This window comes from Asparagus officinalis, chromosome 5 (assembly GCF_001876935.1).
Source record: "Asparagus officinalis chromosome 5, Aspof.V1, whole genome shotgun sequence".
Taxonomy (NCBI): domain Eukaryota; kingdom Viridiplantae; phylum Streptophyta; class Magnoliopsida; order Asparagales; family Asparagaceae; genus Asparagus; species Asparagus officinalis.
The window spans coordinates 10,396,545-10,422,184 of NC_033798.1; the positions used below are offsets into that span (position 1 = coordinate 10,396,545).

The 25,640-nt window shown below is 39.0% G+C and overlaps 2 protein-coding genes across 4 annotated transcripts in view; one reads left to right on the top strand and one right to left on the bottom strand.

The window, feature by feature from the left end:
• LOC109840622 (protein DETOXIFICATION 12-like) overlaps window positions 1–19,346 on the bottom strand; it is a 46,879-nt gene extending 27,533 nt beyond the window's left edge. The window contains exons 1-8 of one of the 2 annotated variants that reach the window (XM_020409344.1): window positions 19,001–19,346; window positions 12,298–12,842; window positions 12,121–12,207; window positions 11,584–11,640; window positions 11,165–11,403; window positions 10,323–10,416; window positions 10,206–10,252; window positions 10,071–10,135 (exon numbers count right to left, since the gene is read on the bottom strand). In XM_020409344.1, the coding sequence (XP_020264933.1) occupies window positions 10,071–10,135; window positions 10,206–10,252; window positions 10,323–10,416; window positions 11,165–11,403; window positions 11,584–11,640; window positions 12,121–12,207; window positions 12,298–12,842; window positions 19,001–19,255 (1,389 nt within the window). In that variant the 5' untranslated portion in view covers window positions 19,256–19,346. The other variant, XM_020409343.1, reaches the window with a different exon arrangement.
• LOC109840623 (arogenate dehydratase/prephenate dehydratase 2, chloroplastic-like) overlaps window positions 1–21,416 on the top strand; it is a 55,894-nt gene extending 34,478 nt beyond the window's left edge. Inside the window, exon 12 of one of the 2 annotated variants that reach the window (XM_020409348.1) lies at window positions 20,577–21,416. The gene's annotated coding sequence lies outside the window, so the exon portion shown is untranslated. The remainder of the gene's footprint in view (window positions 1–20,576) is intronic. The other variant, XM_020409349.1, reaches the window with a different exon arrangement.

Genomic DNA, 25,640 nt, shown 5'->3' on the forward strand with positions numbered 1-25,640 from the left:
AATGGGATGCGGTCTCCTACCCGGTAAAGTTCGAGCCGCTGGACCTCCTGTAGTTTAATGGTAAGGGTTCTCCTACCCAGCACATCTACTACTTCCAGGCGCAAACTGGACACATAGTGGGAAACGATCCCATTATGACTCGACTGTTCATTGGTACCCTCAAGGGGGTCGCTTTTGAATGGTTTCGCAGATTGGAGCCCGGGTCCTAACAGTTGAGGCGAGCTCATCTCTTTGAGCCAGGTTCCCAGTTTCGGCGAACCGCTCAAATCAGGCGAGCTTAACAGTTGAGGCGAGCTCATCTCTTTGAGCCAGGTTCCCAGTTTCGGCGAACCGCTCAAATCAGGCGAGCTTAACAGTTGAGGCGAGCTCATCTCTTTGAGCCAGGTTCCCAGTTTCGGCGAACCGCTCAAATCAGGCGAGCTTAACAGTTGAGGCGAGCTCATCTCTTTGAGCCAGGTTCCCAGTTTCGGCGAACCGCTCAAATCAGGCGAGCTTAACAGTTGAGGCGAGCTCATCTCTTTGAGCCAGGTTCCCAGTTTCGGCGAACCGCTCAAATCAGGCGAGCTTAACAGTTGAGGCGAGCTCATCTCTTTGAGCCAGGTTCCCAGTTTCGGCGAACCGCTCAAATCAGGCGAGCTTAACAGTTTAGGCGAGCCCATCTCTTTGAGCCAGGTTCCTAGTACGGGTGAACCGTTCAAATCAGGCGAGCCTAACAGTTTAGGCGAGCTCCATCTCTTTGAGCCAGGTTCCCAGTTTCGGCGAACCGCTCAAATCAGGCGAGCTTAACAGTTTAGGCGAGCCCATCTCTTTGAGCCAGGTTCCCAGTTTCGGCGAACCGCTCAAATCAGGCAAGTTTAACAGTTTAGGCGAGCCCCACTTCTTGAGCCAGGTTTCTATTTATGGCGAACCGCTCAAAACAGGCGAGACTAGCAGTTCAGGTGGGCTGCATCAAACTCCCACTTGGTCAAACCTTCAGATAGTTAGGACCAAAGCCACAATCCCCCGCCAATCCTCTTCAATAGGATGGCGGGACCCCCACTGTCACGTTAACAGTTACCTCTGACAAATCAACTTACCAGTCCTCTTCAATAGGATGGTAGGTCCATAGAGTTGCTCAAATCGCAATAAACTCCCACTGTCATGTTAACGGTCACCTCTGACAAATCAACTTACCAGTCCTCTTCAATAGGATGGTAGGTCCATAGAGTTGCTCAAATCGCAATAAACTCCCACTGTCATGTTAACACTACACCTCTGACAAAATCAACTTACCAATCCTCTTCAAAAGGATGGTAGGTCCTCAAAGTCGCTCCGATCGCGGCAATCCCTATCATGTTAACGATTACCTCTGATAGCCGACACCATCATTCCCGCAAATGATGTTGTCCAATCAATCGTCACACTCATACGTCCCTGAACGATTTGATTCTCCCAGCACCGTCTTTCCCATAAAAGGCGTTGTTGTTTGATAGTGGCCTACCATGCGATGTGCTGCTATTTCAGGGTTAGTCTTTGCCCCAAGAGAAGACAAATCAGGGTTCGTCTTCATCTTTGCCCTAAGAGAAGACAAGTTTCCCCCTTATCCTCCAACCGGTGCATGAGGCTAAACTGTTCCCTTATACTCCGACTGGTGCATGAGTCTAAACTGCCCCCTTATACTCCAACTGGTGCATGAGTCTAAACTGCTCCCTACACTCTTAATCCAAATGCCTCGAAAGGCTAAGGATAGAGGAGAAATTTTAGCATTGAGCCTAAGAGAAACTCCTCGACAACTTACCATGCTAAGGGCAAGAGCATGGCTAGTCCAACTCAAACGGCAGTTGGTAATTACACTCTTAATCCAAATGCCTCGAAAGGCTAAGGATAGAGGAGAAATTTTAGCATTGAGCCTAAGAGAAACTCCTCGACAACTTACCATGCTAAGGGCAAGAGCATGGCTAGTCCAACTCAAACGGCAGTTGGTAAAGACAAATCAAGTCCGTTGATAGCTGAGGGTTTGCTCAAAATCCTAGAAGGCGATCATCAGCTGCGAGCGAAGAGGTCAGCTTCACCGAGCTTGTTGGAGGGCTGCTCGCTCCATCTGAACAGGGATCACTTTACGGGTCTTCATATCCAAAGTGTTCCAGACCCCATGAGGCCCGATTCAGGTCTGAAAACTTTGGAGGGGGTTTTGTAGGCAATAAAAATTGCCTTTAATCCTTATCAGAGAAGTTCAGAACAAAACTGCTAAAACCTCGCCCGAAATAGCAGAAAAAGGGGAAAACGCAGATATCTCCCAAACCGTAAGGAATTTGGCAAAACGGAGGAAGCGAACCAAAGCCTTTGGCTCGGTTCGGATGGCCCCATCTCGTCGAGATAGGCGATTTTCATATATAATTCGTCCAATTCCGACTTACGGTTTGAAAGTTACGGCCTATTCTTCAATCCATGCTCAGGAGCTCGCCTGCAACTCAAATTCGCCTGCAGTCCCAAATCCGCCTGCAGACCCAAGTCTGCCTGCGCACCTGAGCTCGCCTGCAAACCCAGTTCGCCTGCTAGCTCGCCTGCAGACCCAAGTCCGCCTGCAGTCCCAAACTCACCTGCAGACCCAGTTCGCCTGCAAGCTCGCCTGCAGACCCAAGCTGCAGACTCGCCAGCTCACTGTCAACTGCCCACTTGGAGTATGGGAACAGTTACATCAGTGGTCAAATCCCACAAATCAAGGGAGAGGGCACAATACTCCAGGCCCGTCAGATGGCCGTCCACAGTACGAATGAGCGGACAGGCGCCGAAACAGCCTGCACCCTCATAAATGCGGCTCACCTCAGTTGTCCAGGTGAAGGGACGAGAGCCGCCAACGCTCGGTGGTTGGTCAGATCCACGCAAGCATCTGACAGCCGTTGTCACGCATACGAGGAGGGGCTTTCCCACTCCTATGTAGCGTGATGCAGAGCACAGCTCTTCGAATGACCATTGACGGTACGAATGAACAGCAGGACGTCTCCGAACAACGTGTGGTCACATCCCATAATTCAAGGAGCAGTCAAGCTATCTCCCTCACCTCTATTAGTGGTCAAATCCCATGAATCAAGGGATAGCCCATGCCATCCCTTGCCTGTTAAAACCCATCTTCAGCAGCATGAAGAAGGGGGATTGGCCGTTGCATATTCTGCTGGCTAATCTCCCAAAGGTTGAACCTGGACCTTTGCCAAAGGCTCCCTCATTTGAGAACCGAAGCTCCGGCTCCGGCATCAACTTCGAAAGGGGGATTGGCTGTTGCATATTCTGCTGGCTAATCTCCCAAAGGTTGAACCTGGACCTTTGCCAAAGGCTCCCTCATTTGAGAACCGAAGCTCCGGCTCCGGCAGCAACTTCGATCAGATCGTCCAAGGGAAGCAGACTCGGCACGAGCACCGAGCGAGGCGTCCTATCGCCACCGAGGAACCCACGTTAAACAAGGAGGGCCTTCCCTCCGCTTCTGTTGTAAACATTTGATTTATTAGTTTGTAATAAGCCTTCTTATCAATACAAACGAAGCTCCCTGTTTTCGGGAGATCAAAATTTACACCTACAATACCCCTTTTTAGTAGCTGAGTACCCCACAAAGATACACTTTACAGCCCTCGGATCTAGTTTTCCCACATTTGGTCTGTTGTCCTGCACGAAGCACACACACCCAAAGTTTTTGAGAGGAAGAATATCTCCATTCTTACCTTTCAACATCTCAATCGGAGACTTCCAGTCTAACACCCGTGATGGCATCCGGTTGATCAAATAGGCGGCTGTCAGAACTACTTGCCCCCACAAGTACTTTGAGACTTTCATCGAAATCGTCATACTCCGAGTCACCTCAAGGAGATGCCTGTTCTTTCTTTCTGCTACCCCATTCTGCTCGGGTGTGTATGTACATGTGGTTTGATGATGTATCTCCTGAGATGACAAGTACTCCCAAACACCATGTTGGTGTATTCTGTCCCATTATCAGACCTTAATACTTTTACAACTGCACAGTATTGAGTCTGAACTCCTTTATGGAAGTCCTTGAAGCAAGCAAACACATCACTTTTGTTTTTCATCAAATAAAGCCACGTCACACGAGAAAAACAATCAATAAAAGAGACAAAGTATCTAAATCCATTCACAGCAGTTGTGGGACAAGGCCCCCATACATCAGAGTGAATCAAATCAAAAACACTAGAACTCCTACTACCAGAACTAACATAAGAGCTCCTGGTGTGCTTTCCCAACTCACACGCATCACACACGAGTTTTTCCTTATTAGCCTTTTCAAACAAAGGCGGATACAACCTACTCAAAACCGGAAAAGAAGGATGACCCAAGCGCCTATGATGGAGCAGCAGCAAGTCCTCCACACTCCTCCCCGCTCCTCCAGCTCCCTCCACAATAGATGAGAGGACTAAATCCATACCCTCTCTATCTAGGTACCACAAGCCACTATGCCATGTGCCAGTCCCAAGTTGCCTGCCTGTCCCCTTCTCTTGGAAGATCACCTTAGGAATATCAAACAAAACGACACATTTTAGTTGTGATATAATGGCACTTATGGATAAGAGATTTACAGGAAAAGAAGGAGCATGCAAGACATTAGACAAAGTCAAGGTGTTGGTACATTGCACTGTGCCCTTACCAACCACGGGCTAGGCCGTACCGTCAGCTGTCTGAATGCTCTATGGTACTGTTAGGTGAGTATAGGAAGAAAACTCCCTAGCAGCACCAGTCACATGACGAGATGCACCAGAATCGACTATCTAATCTGGTGATCTAGTGATGGATATAGAAGCAAGAGCAAGTGTATCACAAGTACCTATGGCTGAGTGAGCAAAGGAAGCAAAGTTACCCTTGGATAAAGACGAGGTGGATGCATCATCTACCCCACTCTTCCCCTCACCTGCTGCTTTCTGCTTTCTCTTTAATGCCTCCAAAAACTCATGATCCTCCTCGGTAAAGACCACAGTCTCCTTACTCTCTCCATCTGCTACCGTGAGATGTGCTTGGTAGCCTCCTCTTCCACCTCTCCTACCACCTCTGCCTCGACCACGACCCCATGCATGTCCCCTTCCACCTGTATCTCGCTCCTTTGGTAGCTTAGGGCAAGCTTGCTTCAGGTGACCTACCTCACCACAGTTGTAGCATTGTCGGGTCTCGCCACTGTGCCCTGTGTTAGTTGAGTTGGAGACTGCAAGTGCTGACTTCACCCCTGGGAGTCCAGCTGCCCCAGCCTGGAGCCTAATCCGGCTCTCCTCCTGTATCATGGCTGAGACCGCTTCCTCAAGTGAGGGAATCCTCGTCTGAGCCAGTAGCATAGCAACCCTCTGTTCAAACACCGGGGCCAGACCCTAGAGGAACACCATAACCCTATCCTCCATCTCAATCTCAGAACATACAGGATCAGTGCAGCATCGTCGTTGGACCCTGAAGTGGCCCTGATCCAGCCATAAGCGATCCAGTTCTATAGCATACTCCTGCACAGCCCTCTCCCCCTGTACCAAAGCCGAGATCTCCCTCTTGATCTGGTACACCCGCAGGTTGTTCCCAGCACCATCGTAGGTCCTCCTCAGCTTCTCCCAGACATCTTGTATCTTCGCTATGTCATCCACTGTGGACGCAATACCCGAAGTCAGTGAGCTCATGAGCCAAATATATACATGCATGTGAGTTGACTTCCACTCAGCTTTCTCAGGTGCATTCTGACCCGGCTCCTCCTTCTCTCCAGTCAAGTACCCCTCCAGACCCTTCCCTTCCAGAGTGTACCTCACCCGACGTGACCAGCTTAGATAAGTGGCTGGACCCTCGAGTTTCATATCAATCGGTGGCAACTCAATCTTCTGCTTCGGCTTGCTCTCACTCGCTGACATCTTGAATGCTCGCATCAGAACCAGAACATCATCAGGATTCAGTTTTGACATCACCTCGGCTAGCGGATTCGTGCTGCCACTCCCCTCCTTCTCGGTCGTCATTGATCCGACCCCGATCTACGTCTCGAGTATCGATCTAAGTCTAGATCCACATCACCTCTAACATCTTCCTGTTCCTTCTAACCCGATCTAGATCTTATCTCATCAAGATTCGAGTTAAAAAAAAACTACAGAACCCGATCAATAACCCAATCCAAACCCGCTTCTCAGGTATCGTGGGTGGAGGCCGGACGATCTGTCCCTAAATTTCTAGGGTTTTAAGAATCCCAAAAAACACTCTCAAATCAAAACCCTAACCTGGTGGTGGAGGCGGCTGAGGAGTCTGTTGATGGCCGGAGACTGAAGAAGCAGTGGTGACCGGAGACTAATGGTGAGGACTGATGGCGCCAGCTGAAGAAGCAGTGGTGGCCGGAGACAAGGAGGATGGTGACTGATGGCGGCGACGGTGGAGAAGCAGTGGTGGCCGGAGAGACTGATCACGATCTCGAGCATGGAGTGCGGAGGCCGCCGGATCTAGGGCATCCCCAGGTCCGCCGACGGTGGTGACCGGAGACCAAATATGGTGAAGGCGGCTCTAGGGTTAGGGTTAGAATGCTCTGATACCAAATAGGAATTTTGAGAGAGAAATTGAATCAGAAAAAGTTGTTTTCTTCATTAACCTCTTGGGCTTATATAAGGTGTTACATTTTACATCCAAGTGAATCAGAAAAAGTTGTTTTCTTCATTAACCTCTTGGGCTTATATAAGGTGTTACATTTTACATCCAAGCCCCTATCTTTCTATAAACTGCATATTTAACCTCTTGGGCTTATATAAGGTGTTACATTTTACATCCAAGCCCCTATCTTTCTATAAACTGCATATTTTAACACAGTCTAGAGTAGGGCATCCTATAATTAAAAAAGTTCAGTGTGCTTGGTGCAATGAGACTGATCATTGAAAGAAAGACTGCCCAAAGCTCGACGAATGGATGAAGAATAAGCAGAAGGGAAAAGAAAAACAACCATTATCAGAAGCAAACATCATTATATCAGATGATAATATTTCTGACTCTTCTATTTATTCGTTTTCTATCAGTCCTACATATAGCTATTCGGAGGAATCTGAATGGATGTTGGATAGTGGTGCCACCTATCATGTGTGCCCTAGAAGGGAATGATTCTCCAGTTTTGAGAAGCTGGATAGTGGTGTGGTGTACATGGCTGATAACCGTGCATGTCAGATCCTTGGGATAGGAAAAATTCACATCAAGATGTTTGACGGGACTGTTAGGGAATTATATGATATGAGATATATTCCTTCATTGAGGAAGAACTTGATCTTGATTGAAGCTTTGGTTGGAGAGGGTCTGAATGTTTGAATTAAGAATATGGTTCTCAAGATTATGGAAGACTCTCAGAATATAATGAAGGGTGTCAGGAGGAATAACCTGTATTACTTGACTGGAGGTATAGTGACATGTGCAGAGCTGGCGATTTCTGTTGATTCGACTAGGCTGCGGCATTTAGGGCTTGGGCATTCCAGTATTGATTCCTTGCATAGATTGAAAGAGGGTACGAAGACCTACAGTTTGAAATCCAGTGAACATGTTGATGTGAGCAAGAAGACCGAGGTGAAGTTTGGCACCTCTATTCACCTTGCTAATGATCGTTCTGGAGGTGTTCACGGGATATTTAGGAGTATTTTAAGGGGGCATCATTGGGAGGTAATAGATGTTTGGTTTTTTTTGTTGGTGGCTGTTCTAGACGTGTTTGAGTTGCAACCAAATCCCCATTAGAGAAAGTCCTAGTAGTCTCTAACAAATTGAAGAAGTGTATGATATACAGAAAGGTGAAGTACTTCATTCTAGTTTTGATGGGAGGTACAAGATGGACCTGTTTCTGTATTGGAACCGAGCTCACGGCATTTCGAGACACTTCGTTGGAAAAGAAATCTTGGGACAACTAGATAGGATGGTAAAATTAGAGAACCGTACCTTGCTGGAGGATGATCGGTGTTTATTATCAAGCAATGGTCTGCAGAAGAGTTTCTGAACTGAGGCTTCGATATATTTGGGTCATCCTATTAAAGAGTTATCAACCGCTGTGATAGGAGGTAAAACTCAATTGGGTGTTTAGTCTGGTAGTGTCACTTCGGTTAAGGCTTTGATGAAGGAGCTATTTGACTCTCAGCAGGTGGAGAGTTTTGGACAAACCTTAGATGTATCACAGCGGGTAGAGAGTAATGTTACTCCACATTGGGTGGAGATTACTCCACATACTCCAGATCATACTGCAACGCTTGGGATTCTAGCTGAGGTGACATAGATTGGGAATCATGTTGATTTGGATGCAGATAATGAGTTGTTTGATTCGAGTGCAGCTGATAGACATGGTTTGGATATGGTCATTAGTTCACCTCAGCAGGAGGTGTTTGATTCGTTACACTTTGAGGTCATTGGAGGTACTATCAGCCGCAAAGTTGATGATATTGGAAAAGGGTTGCAAACTCTTCTGTTGGATTGAGGTCGTTCACGACCATTTGAGTGAACTATGTGAAGACTTGATTCCTTAGGCAAGAGGATACGTAAGCAGTCATTTATGATGCAGCCGATTTGGTGAGTAGATACCGATATTTGGAGAGTGTTTACATTCTCATTTGGGTTCTCGACTTATTGTAGATTGAGTATGTTGTCGTGAATTGTTTCACTTCGCACTGGACGCATCAAGTGAGGTATTTGATTTGGTTGGTGTCGGCTCGGTTTTGGGAAAGCTTCGCCGAGGTGAAGAATTGTGAACGCGGGGGCCCACGAACCACGTGAATGGTTAAGGAGCTGGCAAATTGCAAGCAAGTGGGGGCCACGAATTGTATGTGGGAGGCTAGGAGTCTAGCGGGTTTGAGAAGTTTTGTTCAGCGGGCAAGGCTAGGAGTCCAGCGGGTTTGAGAAGTTTTGTTTAGCGGGCAAAGAGGCCCACCCGGCAGAGGCTTATAAATACATGTTGGTTCTTTCTAGGGTTTGGTGTGCAAGTACGAAAAGAGGAGAGTAAGTGCAAAGTGGCGGCTGCAGAGAGCAGGTGCGCAAGAGAAGAAGAAAAGTGCGACTGCGAGAGAAAAAGTCAGCGGCTTTCTTTGGCTGATTGCAAATAGGCTTTTTGTGCTTTTGAGAGAGAGATAATTGTGTGAGGGTTTAGATTAAGTGATTGTAAACCCTAGTTATATTCTCTCCCTCTAATTGTAGATCCCCCTTACTTGCCCCATGGACGTATGTAATTTGCCAAACCACGTAAAACTTTGTGATTTGCTATTTGTGACCATTATAATAGTTTATTAGGTTCCCTCGACAAGTCAGTCCTAGAACTGATAAGAGGAAGAGCTGATATCCTGCTTTGTTGAGATATTCGCTTTAGATTCTTGTTTCCTTGGTGAGACAAGAATTCTTATTGATATTCCTCTCTTATTGTGCACCAGAAACTCTACCGAAATTTTCACTGCTCACAACACTAGATACATGTCATTCCAAGGATGATAAGAAATTCACATCTGGTTATTGCACGTACACTGGTGCCAACCTCGTCACTTGGAGAACTAAGAAGTTGTCACTTGGAGAACTAAGAAGCAGACTGTTACTGCCAGATCCAGTGCTAAATCTGAGTGCAGGTCTATGCTTCACACTACTTGTAAGATATTGTGTCTCAAGTCATTATGTTTGATTTTGGTGTTACCTATGAGGATCCCATGCCTATGCACCGTGACAACCAAGCTACCATATTTATTGCTAGTAATCCTCCCTATCATGAGGGAACAAAATCATTGAGATGGATTATCACTTTCTTTGTGAGGACATAATGAAAAGTCTATCTGAACTCCATACACTTTCTCTGAAGAACATGTAAAAGATATATTTACCGTGGATTTTGAGTAGTGGTCGCTTTTCTACCTTATGTAAACAAGATGACCATGTTTCTTATATATGCTCCAGCTTCAGAAATGTCAGAATATTTGTTAGATGACTGTTAGTGGGTATATCTATATTCCTCTTATGTGGTTACTTATCGTATGCATTGTATCCCAAGTTTCTTTTTCTTGTAGCCCATGTTTCCTCCCCTATTTAAGGAGACAGGGCATCTAGTAATTTCATTGTATGGGTTTCTTTTTTCTGACACTATGGAGACTAACCTGTCTTTGCCAATTTGTACAGCTTGTTACAATGCTGAGGAGGATTGTTTGCACAATTGCTCCACCTAGAATGCCTATCCAGAGGCCTTTTCCTCCAACATGCAAGGGAAACCCAAGTACAACAGCTACCTCCACCTAGAATGCCTATCCAGAGGCCTTTTCCTCCAACATGCAAGGGAAACCCAAGTACAACAGCTACAGGGATTCCAAACAGATAGAATGCCCCGAGTTCCTCCAACATGCAAGGGAAACCCAAGTACAACAGCTACAGGGATTCCAAACAGATAGAATGCCCCGAGGTTCACATAAGCACCTATATGTTGCCATCCGCATCCTCTAGCAATACCTAAAGAAATAGAAAGAAGATCTCTTACTATCGAGCACTAATATTCTTTCATGCTATGTATTAGTACACACTAAGACTCAAAAATTTAAGAGTGACACATATCATTTGAAGAAGACAGACAATCAAACTACAAAAACTTGATTTGTACATTTCTACCATAACACAGTGCAATTACATGAAGAAGTAAAAGGTCATAAGAAACACTCAATTTATGAACGGCTGCAGAGAAGATTTTTTCTATGTTATGGTGTGATATGAAGAATTTCTCTTCAAAAGTTGGTATACCTATCCATGTTGAAGACACTCATTTCAATATTTGTTGATTCTTCAACGTTCATATAAATCTAAATTATGTATAAGCTGGTTCTTGGCATGCCTTCGTGCAAACTCACAAAAATATTTTAGTTATTTTGAGGAATAGCTTTTGCAGGGTTAATGCTTTGCTCATTAATTTACTCTTTTAACGGAAAAAGAAAGTTGAATACTTATGTGCATAGATGTATAAACTAAATGTATGTTTGCCCACAAACAAATAATAGTACAGCTGGGTCTACATCCTTTTCAGGATCCAGTATCAGTTGGCAAAGATAATATAGTTTAATTATGAGCTTAGATATTGATGAATCAAATTTTCTCAGTAGATCTGGCAAAATAAGGCAACAAGGGTGAGAATACCTCAAAAAAAAATTCATGTACTCACATGCATACATTAATGACATCTTAGTTTCATGAGAAGAAAGTAACTGACCTGAAAGAACCCCTTGTAAGCTATCCATGATCACTGATATACAAACAAGGGGAAGCATTTCCATAACATAATCGATAACTTCTTTCTCGTTGCTGTAAGCATAACCAATGACCTTACGCAATGCAAAGAGTGTTGAGCTAACAACAATAGCCTCTGTAACTGTTATAAACATCACAATCTGCACAGCTAGCTGAGCTCCTTCTGGGTTTCCGGCTCCCAATTCATTGGATACTCGTGTACTACATATCAAAAAAGAAAAGGCATCAATTACAGATAACGAAACATAAAATGAAGTACAACCTTCTCTTCAGTATCTTTCACTGATTACATTATGCATGAAGTTTCTTGTGTGTGCTTTCTCTAAACAAAATATTTAACAATGAGTATGAGAGTGAGTAAACACATATAAACAGATATACCTTGCTGCGGCACCAATTCCATATGGTATGGTATACAGGCATGCGATGCTAGTAAGGCTGCAAAGTATAAGATAAGTGTTAGTGCAATAAACTTAAGAGTATTCATACGCTAACTCTTTAGAGTATTTCATATGCTAGCTCTTTGGTGTTATAATTTCAAGAACTTCTAAAACTTAAAAAAACTCTGGTTAAGTGATTAAATCCTAGGGGTTAAGTGATTAGGTTCCCCTAGAGAGTAGAAGAAGTGATCTATTTATTGTATAGTAACTACAATCTTCCAAATATATAAATAAAGGTTAAATATGGAATAATTACTACAGCACCAAAACAAATAAAATTCGGAGAATCCATACACCAATAGCTGAAGGAGTTCAAGCAGGTATGTAGCAGCACAAAAAGTACATTCTAAAGCTTATCAATTTTTATAAAATAAACGACGATTAAGTTTAAGTCCTCATAAATTTCTCTCTTTTGAGAATTCTCTGAGGAATATACAAGCAAAATTCCCACTGAATAACTCATAAAATTTCTTCTTACCATATTGAAAGCACTGAGGTCTCAAGCTTTGGATTGGGCAAAAGTCCAGAAAGCAAGATAAGCAACTCGAAGGACCACCACTCTAGACTATGAGAGACAACAAGATTCAAGTTAGATTTTCATAAATAAACTACAATAAGCACCAGAAAATAGATAAACCGTAAATTTGTTGCTTACCATATCATCACAGCAGAAGGAACCGCTAGCCTCAGGAACTTCTTGATCCCCCTGAATGCCTCCTTTGAAATTGGTGCATGCGTTTCCTCACATGATTTTGAATACTTAATGTAGAATCCAAGTAAAAGCACATTCAACCAATATGATATACTTATAGATAGAGCAGCACCAACATTCTCCAACCCAGATTTAAATACCAAAACCCAACATAAAGGAATATGGAGACAGAGAGTAAGAATGGAGCATATGAGCATTGGAAGAATTAGGCTTTGAGACTGGAGGAACTTTATCATGGGTTGAGAAATGGCATAGGCAAATAAACCAGGAATCAACCAAACTGCATACTTCCCCGCCTCAAGTGAGATCAGAGGATCTTGCCCTATGAAAGTGAGAATTTTTCCCATGTAGGCCCATGCGAGAGAAATTGGAAAACAAACAAGTATAAGAGAGAGCATAGCTTGATATGTATGCGTTCCAAGTTTTTTGTATTGCTTTGCTCCATAGGCTTGCCCGCATAAAGTCTCCAATCCACTGGACATACCCAACTGTTTGTCATGTCAATTAACCAACTAGCATTAGACGTATAAAATTCGAGAGAACTGCACAAGGATTTGAGGAAGAAATATCTTTGATTTTGGACTTATAATTTAACTGTAGCCTTTTAGTCTTCCTGCTAGAATTTCAACTATCAGCTAAAGGGAAAATGCTCAATAGACCTGAAAGTAAATATAATCTCGATACTACATCAATCTTAAACAATTATGAACTTGGAGCGCAAATAATGGTTTACATTCTTTTGACAAGCTAGAATCATGATGAATGGTACTTTTGAACTCTTTAGCTAGGTTGATATGACATGCTCCACAAAGTGAACATTTTCTTTTTGTCAATTATGTTAAAAATCATAAGTCAAAGTTTTTATTTGATGCAGTGATGCTTGTTGTCAGTATTTATTTCTCATGTAAATGTATGAGTATTTTTGCTGGCTTTATTTATGCAAGGTGACTGGGTGAGAGTATGAGTGACCATGCATGTTGAGATGTGAATGGAAGAGTGGCCAAGTGAATTCCCGTGGATGGTGTAGACAGTGAATGCACAAGTATCTGTGTGATTTATAGCAATCAACGAGTAAAATTGATCCCCGCGATGCCACGACTTTAGTGTTTAAAATTGATCCATGCGATGCCACGACATTAGTATGGAAAATGCCACAAAAAACCTATGGTTCAAGCACTTGGTTCAAAAATATACTGTGTACCTAACAACTTAGGATAAGAATATAGAAAGTCATAGGAAATATAACATCGTATACTGAATTGCTAAAATACAAACTGGATTTGAAAATAATTTGGTGGAGCATTTAGGTTTAAGATGGTTTCAAAGAGGCAGATTAGAGAATATATGGTTGTAAAACTTTGGGTTTATCGACAAAAACCCATCAACGGTTCGCAATGTCAGAGCATGAGAAAAAGCTAAAAATGTATGATTTTAAGTTTTTGTTTAATAAATTATGATCTAAATTTTTTGAATTTAAAGTGAGTTTAAAAATAACTCGGTAGAGTATTTCGCATATAATACTTGATTTTGAAAGTGTGTGGCATTAAAAATAGATACAGGTAAAACTTTGTATTTATGCCAAAAAAAACTTTGGAGAAAGTGCATGAGTTTATGAAAAAAATGGAGTAAACCTTATTGGAGTATTTAAGTCATGTAAAAAAAAGGAAAATATGAGAAAGGGACTTTACCAGTGGGCCAAGAGTTCAAACGTCGAAAGACCGAGACTTTACCAGTGGGCTGTGTTCTAATATATACGGGGTTATTGGAGACGAATTATTGGAGACGAACTGTAGCCACACGTTGTTCATCTCTAATAACTTTAGTATATAGAATATAATTTTCCAGATCAAACACCAAATCAATTTTTTTGGCAAAATTTGGAACACACTAAAAATTCAGTTCCATATCAGTTAGTGTGTGATATTACGACATGATGAAAAGTATGGAGATGCGCCAATTCCCAGTATGAACCTAAGACTGCAGATTTCTTGAGCCTTGGTAAAAATTAAAAATAGTTAGTTGCACAGCTAAATTTTTGCATGACCCTGTAACTGCAGATACGTTGTATAAGAATTGTGGTCTCCTTTGGGCGTTTTCGAATCAAGATCTGGCCTGACATCTATTCTAATTGGTCTTGGGTTATTGTAGCGTGGAAGTAATAAACATCAGAATCCACCAAGGTTTGTTCTCTGAATCCACAAAGATTGATCTTCAAATCCACAAAGAAAATATAATAAAGAGAAAATTTTACTGATAAAAAAATTATACCTATAGGACTTACAAACTTATGCTTAAATAGAAAATAAACAAGACTCCTACTATGACCCGAACTTTACCAAAAATAGAAATAATAAAACTCTCCTTAAAAGACTCCTTATAATTGATTTAGAATCAAACTAGATTTGTTTTCTAATAAAAAAAACTCCTAAAAGATTACCTAAAATAGTAAAAAAATGATAAAAACTCTGATATCTTTCAATCCGGAGGAAATTTTGCAAGACAGACGGCGGCAGACCGAACATTGGCAAGTTTGGTTGACTCCGTCTCGAAAAAATACGCGATTTTCATATATAATTCGTCCAATTCCGATGTATGGTTTGGGAGATATGACACGTTCTTCGTTGCAAGTTAATTTCTTCTAACAGGTCCGCGTTTGGGCTTCTGATTGTCCAATTTCTCCATGAATATATTTGTAGTGTGTTCTATATCATAGGTTTGTCCTATCCAATCGGACCCATTCAATTCAGGTGGTGCAGTTCCATCACGAGTAAGTCGAAGAGAGCAATAAGAGACTCTGATACTAAATTTAGACATTTTAGGTTTCTGAATGAATTCTTGTCGCACAAACAGAATTCAATTTGATAGTATATGATGAAGTTGAAGTTCTGATCAAGAAATTGCTTGAAAACCCTATTTCTAGATCTAAAGAGTGGATCAGGTAAGAGTCTGATCTGGATCCTCTCCTCTAAAGGCAATTACTCAGAACCAATGCAAGAAGATATCTGATAACTCAACTTTGTTTATGTAAGATACTTCTCCCATTGGAAATTTGGCAAATGTATATTTCTTTCCAACGCCATGTCAAACCATTTACTGAAGACTCTAAAATATAAGAATATAAAATCAAAAGAAATTTCCTTGTCAGTGACATTTACTCAACACTCCCAAATATAAGAGTACGAATCAATCTTATGTAGTGATATGTTTTATACTGAAGAAATAAAAATAGCTTAATCCTTACAGTATGTAATGCGCATATTTGATTTCTTTAGTATATGAATACCAAAAACCATTTGATCTATTGACCAGTTTTCTTTTGAATTAAATTTAAATGAATAGTTAAGAGGGATAATGATCAAACAATTTGTCCGGTCAACTCCACTCCTACACATTACAAAAAGTAATTTGTTAATGAATTAGATAGTATATAGGCTAAATTGAACTTAAATAATAAAGTTTCCCCGCCCTATCACTTATATGTTTCTCTATGATATTTACATAGTAATTTTAGAGCTTTTTAACTATTAATATTTCTTAAATTTGCCATTAAATCAACCAAAATTTCTTTTTTTAACTTATCTTAATTCTACTTTAAAATAGAGTTGGGGTATATCTAATGGTAAATTTAACAAGTATTAATGGTTAGAAATTTATTTTACATGTTAGTGTCATATGAGAACATTTGCATGATTGAGCTTACAAATTCACCAAAATTTAAAACAATTTATAGGATTTTTCTGCCATTAAAATATAACTTATAGTATATAAGTGGCAAAGTGGAGAAACTTCCTGGTATTTAAGTGCAATTTAGCCTATATACTATCTAATTAATTAACGAAGTAGTTTTTTTTATAGGTAGGAGCGGAGTTGATCGGACAAATCATTTGATCATTATTCCTCTAATTATTTATTTAAATTTAATTCAAAAGGAAACTAGTCAATGGATCAAATGATTTGTGGTATTCATACACTAAAGAAATCAAATATGTGCATTATATATTCAAAATTGTTTACTTATCAAATTGTTCATCTACATATTTAGTTTACTTTTCATCTATACTATATATTAAGAAAAGCTCCTCTTTTGGTAATTGTGAGCTATGTATTTAGAATTTCAAAAATCTAAACTATATATTAAGAAAAGCTCTCCTTTTGGTCATTGTGAACCACACTTTTAGAATTTTAAAAATGCCCTTACACTTAAAAAAGAATAAATTCTAAAGGCCATCACACTTAAAAAGAATAAATTCTAAACACCATCACACTTTTAAAAATCAACAAAAATACCGTGAGGATTAACAAAATCAAACACTTGAAAAAAACTCAAGAAATGATCTTAAACTTGAAAATTTAAAAATATACATACTCAAAATCATATCTATCTATTTTCTTGATAATTTGATTATAACACTTCTCTGTACCTTGTGTCACGCACGCATCCCGTGCACCTTCATCTACATATTTAGTTTACTTTCATACTTATTTTAAGAAAATTTAAGTAGTGTGTGAACGTGACGTGAAGAGATCACGTGAAATAAAGTTTGTGGGGTCCACGTGATTTACAAGAGCAGTTTCATGAAGTTGCGTGCGTTGGCCCACCCGACTTGTTTCCGTGTGACCCGATTGCTTGCAACCTATAAAATCCTAGTTATAGGGTTTCGGGATTAGTGCAAGCAAAGGAAAAGAACAGGGGGATAAGGGACTTTGGCGGTTGTGCTTAGGCGTGCAAGAGCAGAGCAAAGAAGGTGCAAGGCAGAGATTTTGGCGGCTATTCACAGAGAAAAAGCAAAGTTTTTTTGCAGCTATTCTTTGATTTGTGCATCCCTTTGAGAGAGTATTTGTGTGAGGGATCTGAAAGTTTGTGTGAGGGTTTAGATTGTGTGATTGTAAACCTTAGTTGTATTCTCTCTCTCTCTCTAATAGTAGATCTCCCCCTCCTTGCCCCGTGGACGTAGGTAATTTACCGAACCACGTAAAATAGTTTGTCTTGCTGTGATTTGTAATAGCTTGTAGGTTCCCTCGACAAATCAGTCCTAGAACTGATGAGAGGAAGAGCTGATATCTCACTTTGCTGAGATATTTTGCTTTCGGTTCTTGTTTCCTTTGTGAAACAGGAATTTAGTTGTGATCTAATCTCTTGTTATGCACATTACGCATCGGATGTGCTGCCGAAATTTCTGCTGCGCACAACAGTGTGTAGCAATGAAAAGTAAATAGAAAGTAGAAAGTGAAAAGAAAAAGATTAATTGAGACACCTTGTACTATATCGCCAAACTATGGATAGATCTCCTAGGATGTGGATCCTCTCCAATTAGGTGGATCCAAATCCGATCTCCTATAGTTTTATTATTGTAGATTGACCCTCAGAGGTAGAGCTTTTTTTTTTGGGGCAAATAGATTTCTTGAGGGCAATAGAGTCTCGGGGGGTCTATCACGACTGGGCGACGGTATAAGGAGTCGATCAACAATTGCACGATAGCACAAAACATCTATTTGCAATTGGCCGCAATTGGGTGATATTACAAAGAGTCTATCCTCAATTGGGCGCAATTAATAACCCAAAAAAAAAGAGATACCTTCTCCTTTCCCTCAATTCACTTTCTATCCACTTTCTCAATTTTTAAGAAGTTGAAAGGACTTAAAAAAATGACTTTCCACCTCAACTTTCCATTAACTTGCTAACCATTTCCAACCATCAAAGAAGAAAAAAATAGAAACGGGAGATACCTTATAATTTTTTTATCAACTTTTTATTTACTTAACAGCTGCAAAGCAGATGCTTAAGAGTGTGTTTGACAACCACATAATAGTGGATGAGAAACAGAACAAAAATTGGAAGCAACTTCACATCCTATAGTTTCCCTTTTGACAACTAGAAAGAAATTGCACGGTACATTAAAACAACAGGGTGCCGAATTACCTTTTTAGCCCCTTTCACTTTTTAAAATTTTTTGAGAAAGTGAATTAAGAAGGGAGATCAATTTATTATTTTTTATTCCCTCTCATTACAATTTAGTTTCCGATATTCTTTTTTTACTTTCTATTTTTCATGACAATCAAAAAGACAAAAGGAAGGTGAATGCCACCTAATTAGCTACGATCTCAACTTCTCATCTTCTCATTTTCCATCATCTAGACCATGTTTGCAAATAAAAAGTCATAAAAACTTATTTTGCTTCATTTTTTTTTAAGTTTCGGTATGAGCACTCCCTGTTGCAAACAGACCTCCGTTGGTGCAGATAAACTCATTGTACTGTTTGCCCAAGCGTAGATGGACCCCCTAAGTGAACATTGTTTTGACTCTTTTAAGGGTTAAAAAAAAAGAAAAATAGCAATTGGGGTCTATGCACCTCTACAAAAAAAAAAAATTGACTATTTTAAGAGTAAAAAAAAATTTAACGATGGGTCTCTCCGCACAGAGAGAACTACTGCAGCCCTGTCCGCGATCGCGCGAAACTGCAGGAACCTGACCCGATTCTTTTTAGTATTTTTAGGGTGGTAATACTCGCCTCTGTTTCTCTCTATGTTTTCAAAGGCCGGGTCAGGCCCGTTACAAGATCTAACCCGGCCCAACTGATCACATGGTCTCGTGAACGAATGAAATTTTAAGAAAGAGACAAGAATAAGGACGAAGTGGGGGACTTACGAGGAGGCTGAACCCGGTGACCGCGGTGAGGGAAGTGGCGATGGCGGAGCTGGAGAGGGCGAGCTCCCCGAGGTGGCCCACCATCATGCTGGAGATGACCTGGACGAGGTACTGCGATGCGGTCACCGCCACCAGCGGCCCCGCCACGTAGCCGAGGCGGCTGCCTTCCTCCTTAAGCTCACCGACGAATCGGGCCACCGCCCCGACCCTCCCCCTATCTTCTTCCTTCTTTAGGAGGAGGAGAGGCGCTTCCATCTCTCTCTCTCTCTCCCCCACTTTCTGGGGCAGCGGAGGAGACTGACTATTCCCTTCTGAAATTAAGCTTTTTTTTTTGTCTTAATCATTTATGGTGTGTTTGGATGGATGAGACTATTTTTTTTTTTTTTTTTTTTTTTATCCGCAAGAATTTATAGCGACCAATTAGCTGTTCAGCAGCCACCGTTTTGTACTTATTGCAGCAAACCCCTAGTTTTAGGGGGTGTTTGGTTCAATTTCTAGAAATTATAGGAAATATTTTCCACCTAAAATATGATTTCCTTGTATTTCTTAAAAAAATTATAGGAAAAGTTTTGAAAAATCAAAAAGTACCAATTTTTTTGTTTTTTTTACTTTGCTTGTTTGGTTCAAAACAAGAAAATAGCTCATAACTTTATAGAAAATAACAAGATTTGGTAGGTTTTTAATTAAATATGGTATGTGTTAGATTTCTGGTCTGAGAGGAAATTGCTTTTTATAAAATTTGGTAGGTTTTGATATTTTATAGAAAATATTTCTGTAAATTTTTTGTTAAACCAAACACAATTTACAGAAATCTCTGGAAAACTTTTAATTACAAATTTATCATTGTCAGATGTTTTGAAAAAAAAATTCTCAAAAAGTGTGCAACCAAACAGCCCCTTAGAGGACATAGGAGGAAAATATAAGAAAAATTTTATACTGAAATAGAAATAGTAACCCTAACAGTATGTTTGGGAGATGAATTAGGGAAAGGAAGGAAAGGGAAGTTCCCCTTCCTTCCATTCTCCTTCATTACACCCCAATTTGGGAGATAACATTTTGACTCAAATTTCCTCACATTCCTCTCCTCTATCATTCTAAGGGCCCGTTTGAATAATGAAAGTATTGAAAGAAAAAATAGGTTATAGAAGTAACTTTTAAAACTATGAAGTAGGAAGTAGTGAGAATAACATTTTTTTGTTTGTTTCATATATTTTTAGAAGTAATGGAAGTAGAACTTCTTCCTTTTCATTTACTTTTTTTGTTTGGATAACATTTAGAAATATTATTAAGAAGTAATTTTATCAATGAAAAGTTGTTAGAAGTAACTAATAAAAAAATATTAATAAAAAATTATTTATTTTTCTAATTAATATGCATTTCAACTACTTCCGAGCTACTTCTGAGTATTGAGGATTAAAAAAATATTTTGAAAGTAAGGATGACACAAAGACGCCACATAAGTGTTTAAGGAAGTATTGGAAGTAAGTTTTTCAAAGAACCAAAAAATACTTTAAGGAGTAATGGCAGATTTTAACTGAAGTGAGACACATTCTTTTTTGTTGCATATTCTTTGCAGATTCTAACGAAATACGCTCTCTACTGCAGATGAGAGGAATATTAGCATTTTTAAGGAGTAATGGCAGATTGGCGTTTATGAATACTATTATAACAGTAGGTAACCCTTAGGAAGTAGACCTGTATTTTTAGCGATAGCACAACTGTACAAGAGAGAAGGAAGAAAGGGAGTGGCATATTCTATTGTGTACTTATATCTGTGTCATTTAATGTAGAGTTTGATCATTATCTTGACAGGTTCAGTTTTTCGTTTGAATTTCAGTTTAAACACGAACATATGAAAATTCCCGCTCGAATAACTTGGACTGTTGGGCAGAGAAAAATTTCTGAGATAGTTGACAATATGAATCTTTAAACATTTGACAAGCTTGTTAAAATTCGTAGTATGAGTATGTTCAAATTTACATTCAGATACAAATTTGACACAAACTTCCCTGTAAATTGAGTTGAGTTGCAAGTCTGAAAAACTTGCTAGGTTATTTGGTAATTTTAATAATATTTAAAGTCAATACTATCTTACTGCACGGCATGTTTACCTTCAATAAAAACCAAGCTCATTATAATTTATTGTGGTTAAAGCATATCCATCTATTAATTGCCTGTTGTAGTTCTACTTTTATTTTGCTTGCAGAGGGTGAAGATGGAAAGAGCTGCGTGCAATTGTTAAGAAAAGGATATGTTAGGGCATTTGAAATTTTGAAATGGATCATATAGTTAGGTCAGAGCAGCAGAGGGACGTCAATTATCCAGAATCATATCTTTGGTTTGGAATTTTGACTTTTTTGCTTCTAAAATGTACAGCACCTTTGCAGAATGAAGAAGGAATGGTCCTTTTATTTTTTGGGTGCCCCCAGGTATCAAGTACTTGGCTCTTGTTTTTTTTTTAACCAATTATTGGCTCATTAATTATTTGGGTGCCCCCAGGTATCAAGTACTTGGCTCTTGTTTTTTTTTTAACCAATTATTGGCTCATTAATTATTTTTTGGGTGCCCCCACGTAGTATGAATTTCTCGAGATGTTGAAATCTCAATGTCTCTAAGCAATCTTTATACTAGGTGGATATTTTCGAGAGAGTTTAGGCTTTATTCTTGAACGCGGATGGAGTTCTCCCTATTTATTGTGGCTCGATGTCAGGTTGTTGATTCTCTTTTTAAACGTATGCCTCTGGATGACTGAATCTTAGGGCTGTAAGTTCTGCAATGTAGCCAAAGTGAAGACATGTTTTGTTTAGTATATTTGAACTCCTCGTTCATTTTGGTTGCTAAATCAGGAAAAAGTTCGGCATAAATGCACAAGTTGCACAACTAATCTACTATGAGGTGCTTTACTGTTTGTGTGATTATTGGCCAAGTGATCCGAGTAACCATCGCCTCAGAACGACTTGCACGCTAGCGGGTTGTTTGAGCCGTATATGGACTTGATGGGGGGCAATTTTGTCATTTCAGCCCCCATGTGCAGCTCAGACAACCTGCTCGCATGCGCGTCGTTCTGAGATGATGTGTATTGAACTGATCTCATTTTGCAAAATAACCCTAAAGTGTGACACTTAGGGTAACTGTTAAATTGTAATATCTCTATGCAGTCTGAAGTTCTATTAACCCTCTTCTTGTAAGTACTACGGTATTATCTTACTCATAAAGGTAATTGCAAGTTGTAACTCATAAAGATAATTGTAATCAATACTCAATGTAAGAGAAGTTGGAAGATTTCAAATTAAGTTTTGGGTTTTCTGATGTCTCCCTCCGAGGTCTACATTTTAAAAATTAATCCTCAATAATAGGCCTTGGCATGTTGTTGTTTTGCTCCCGTTTTCGCTTTTCACAAGAATGTTATGTTACCTTGTTTAAGATAAAAAAGTTTGATCTCATTTCTTGGGTTGAAAGTTTGGACATTAACAATAGGGTTTTTTCCCTTGAAAACCATGTTAAGAAATAAGTCAAATCGATAGAAACCACCTTTCATTTTTTAACACAGAAATCACCTTATAAGTTGGTTTAGCTTTCAATCAACCATTTTGGAGTAATTTATATTCAACTTTTATCCGAAATGCCCAACATCTCCCTTCTCCTTCCTCACCTACCCTAACTAATATGTACATGTCTTAGGACCTATTATTCATTGTGGGAAAAAATTTACATTCTAGCTTTTTATATAAATATTTTATTCCATCTGTTCAAGAAAAAAATTGACCTGTAATTCTTTTTTTAGCTGAAACCATTGCTACGTTTTTGCCTCTAGAAAATCGCTACCCCTGCAGCATCATACTTCCATCTGGCTCCAGGTAAAACACCAATTAAACTACCACCCACGTTCCACGACTCGCTCAAGCCCTGTCACGCATCCTAAAACACGTGAACGGCCAGATCTAGATCCACGTCATCAATCTGCACCCTCCCTCTTCATCCAATTTGTAAAACCCCAAAAATTTGAAAATTTATTTTAAATGATAATAAATGAGTTTTATCATGGTTGGTGATCATTCTGGGATGAATGGATCTGATTATAATCGATTTGAGATCGTTTACATGGATATATAATTGATTAACTTGTACTTGAAGAATTGATTAACTTTTATTATTTAAAAAATATTACAGAGAATAATATCATCAAGGTATGGTTCAACATTCTCCGTATCATAGAAATAAAATTGAATGTATGAAGAATTATTTTCTTACGTAATTAGAGCAGATAGATTATGATATATTTTCTTATGTGTTATAAATAGGACAAATTTTGAAAACATACCCTTTTACAAAAATATTCCCAAAAAAAAGACCCGTTTCCACTTTATTTTCAAAAAACGACCTAGTTTCAGCCTCAGAACTGAAACTGGGTTGGTTTTTGGGAAAAAATTTCCCAAACTTCACGGGAGTTGAACTCCCATGAAGTTTTGTTATGTAAAAAACTTCACGGGAGTTCAACTCCCGTGAAGTTTGAGAACTTTTTTTCGTAAAAAACGACCCAGTTTCAGCCTCAGGTCTGAAACTAGGTTGTTTTTTGCAAATATTTTCAAAACGGGTCTTTTTTGAGAATATTTTTGCAAATGGGTTTGTTTTCAAAATTTGCCCGTTATAATTTTAAAATTTTCTTTTTTCTTTAATGCAAGATCCCTATCATATCTTGCTCCCAATGTGTTATAAAATTGTATATATATAGGGCCCGTTTGGTTGGTTTCCTAAAAACCAAGAATAGGAAATTAGATATTGGAAATCAATAAAATATTGTTTTTATCCATTTTCATCCCTAAAATTCACCTACATCATCTAATAAAATATTATTTTCATCCAACAACTCATCTCATCTCATCTCCTTTCTTATTTTTAAAAATAAACCAAACACAAGAAATGGGTCACATCATTCAACTCATCCGATCTCATTTCCTCTCCTCTCATCTCATCTTTAAAAATCACCCACATCATCCAATAATATGGTGACAACTCATCTCATCTCATTAAAATTTTCTTTCCATCCATTTCCTCAAAAAAAAAAAAAACAAGGAAATTGATTTCCTTAAGTATATGTCACATCATCTAATAATATAATGACAACTCATCTCATCTCATATATTTTCTTAGTTTAAGAATGAACCAAACACAAGAAAAGAACCTATTATAGGAAATATGTTTCTTACAGTTCATTTCTTTATTTTTTTTATCCAACCAAACAACCTCAAAACATTTTTTTAAAAATTCTTTCTTAAAAAATCACCCACATCATCCAATAATATTGTGACAACTCATCTCATCTCATCTCCTTTTACTTTTAAGAAGTGAATCAAACACAAGAAAAGAACCTATTATAGGAAATATGTTTCTTTATCTTTGATTTCCATGTTTTTTTAGCCAACCGAACAGCCCCATATATGATATTAATGAGTATTCTTGTCAAGGAGAGGATTTCCCTCCTTGACAATGATGTGGCACAATCCCATGGTAGGAATTTCTCTCTCCTACTTTATTTCCACCATGGAGATTGTGCCACATCATTGTCAATGAGGGAAATCCCCTCCTTAACAATGATACCCATTAATCTCTCTCTCTATATATATATATATATATATATATATATATTATATATATATATATATATATATATATATATATTATATATTATATATATATATATATATATATATATATAATATATATATATAACTATAAAAGTGGCATCACCAAAGTTTCTATCCATTGATGAAAGTCTCTTCATATGATCACGGATCTCGATGTATCATCAATGGATAGAAACTTTGGTGGATGGTCCACTTAAGTTGACATAAGTTTCTCGTCTCTCTCTCCTCTCTCTCTCTCTCTCTCTCTCTCTAATATATATATAATATATATATATATATATATATATATATATATATATATATATATATATATATATATATATTATATATATATATATATATATATATATATATATAATATATATATATATATATATATAGAGAGAGAGAGAGAGAGAGAGAGAGAGAGAAAATATGGAGAACCTGGAACCATTTCTTGCATTGAACTTATAAGTGAGGTGACCAAATCTGCCCATAATCATGCCTCGAAGATAGAGCCTCTTTTTAGGGTAGGTGAATAGTGATTAAGGCTCTCTCTTCGAGCGTGATGTAGGGGACCAGATTTGGCCACCTCACTATCAAGTTCAATGGAGAAATTTGGTACTAAGGTTTTCCATATTTCTCATATTATATAATATATATATAAAACCTTGGTACCAACGTTCTTTCGCTTGAATTGGTATGAGATGCCAAATTTAGGGCCCCTACATCACGGCCTCAAAGATTGATTCTCTTTTTTAGAGTAGGTGAATAGTGATTGAGGATTCGCTCTCTCTCCGAGGTGTGATGTAGGGTTCAGATTTGGCCCACTGTCACTACCGAAGTTAAATGAAGAAACTTGGTACCAATATTCTATATATTCTCATATATATATATATATATATATTATATATATATATATATAATATAATATAATATATATATATATTTATATATATATATATATATATATATATTATATATATATATATATATATATAGAGATGAGCGAGAGA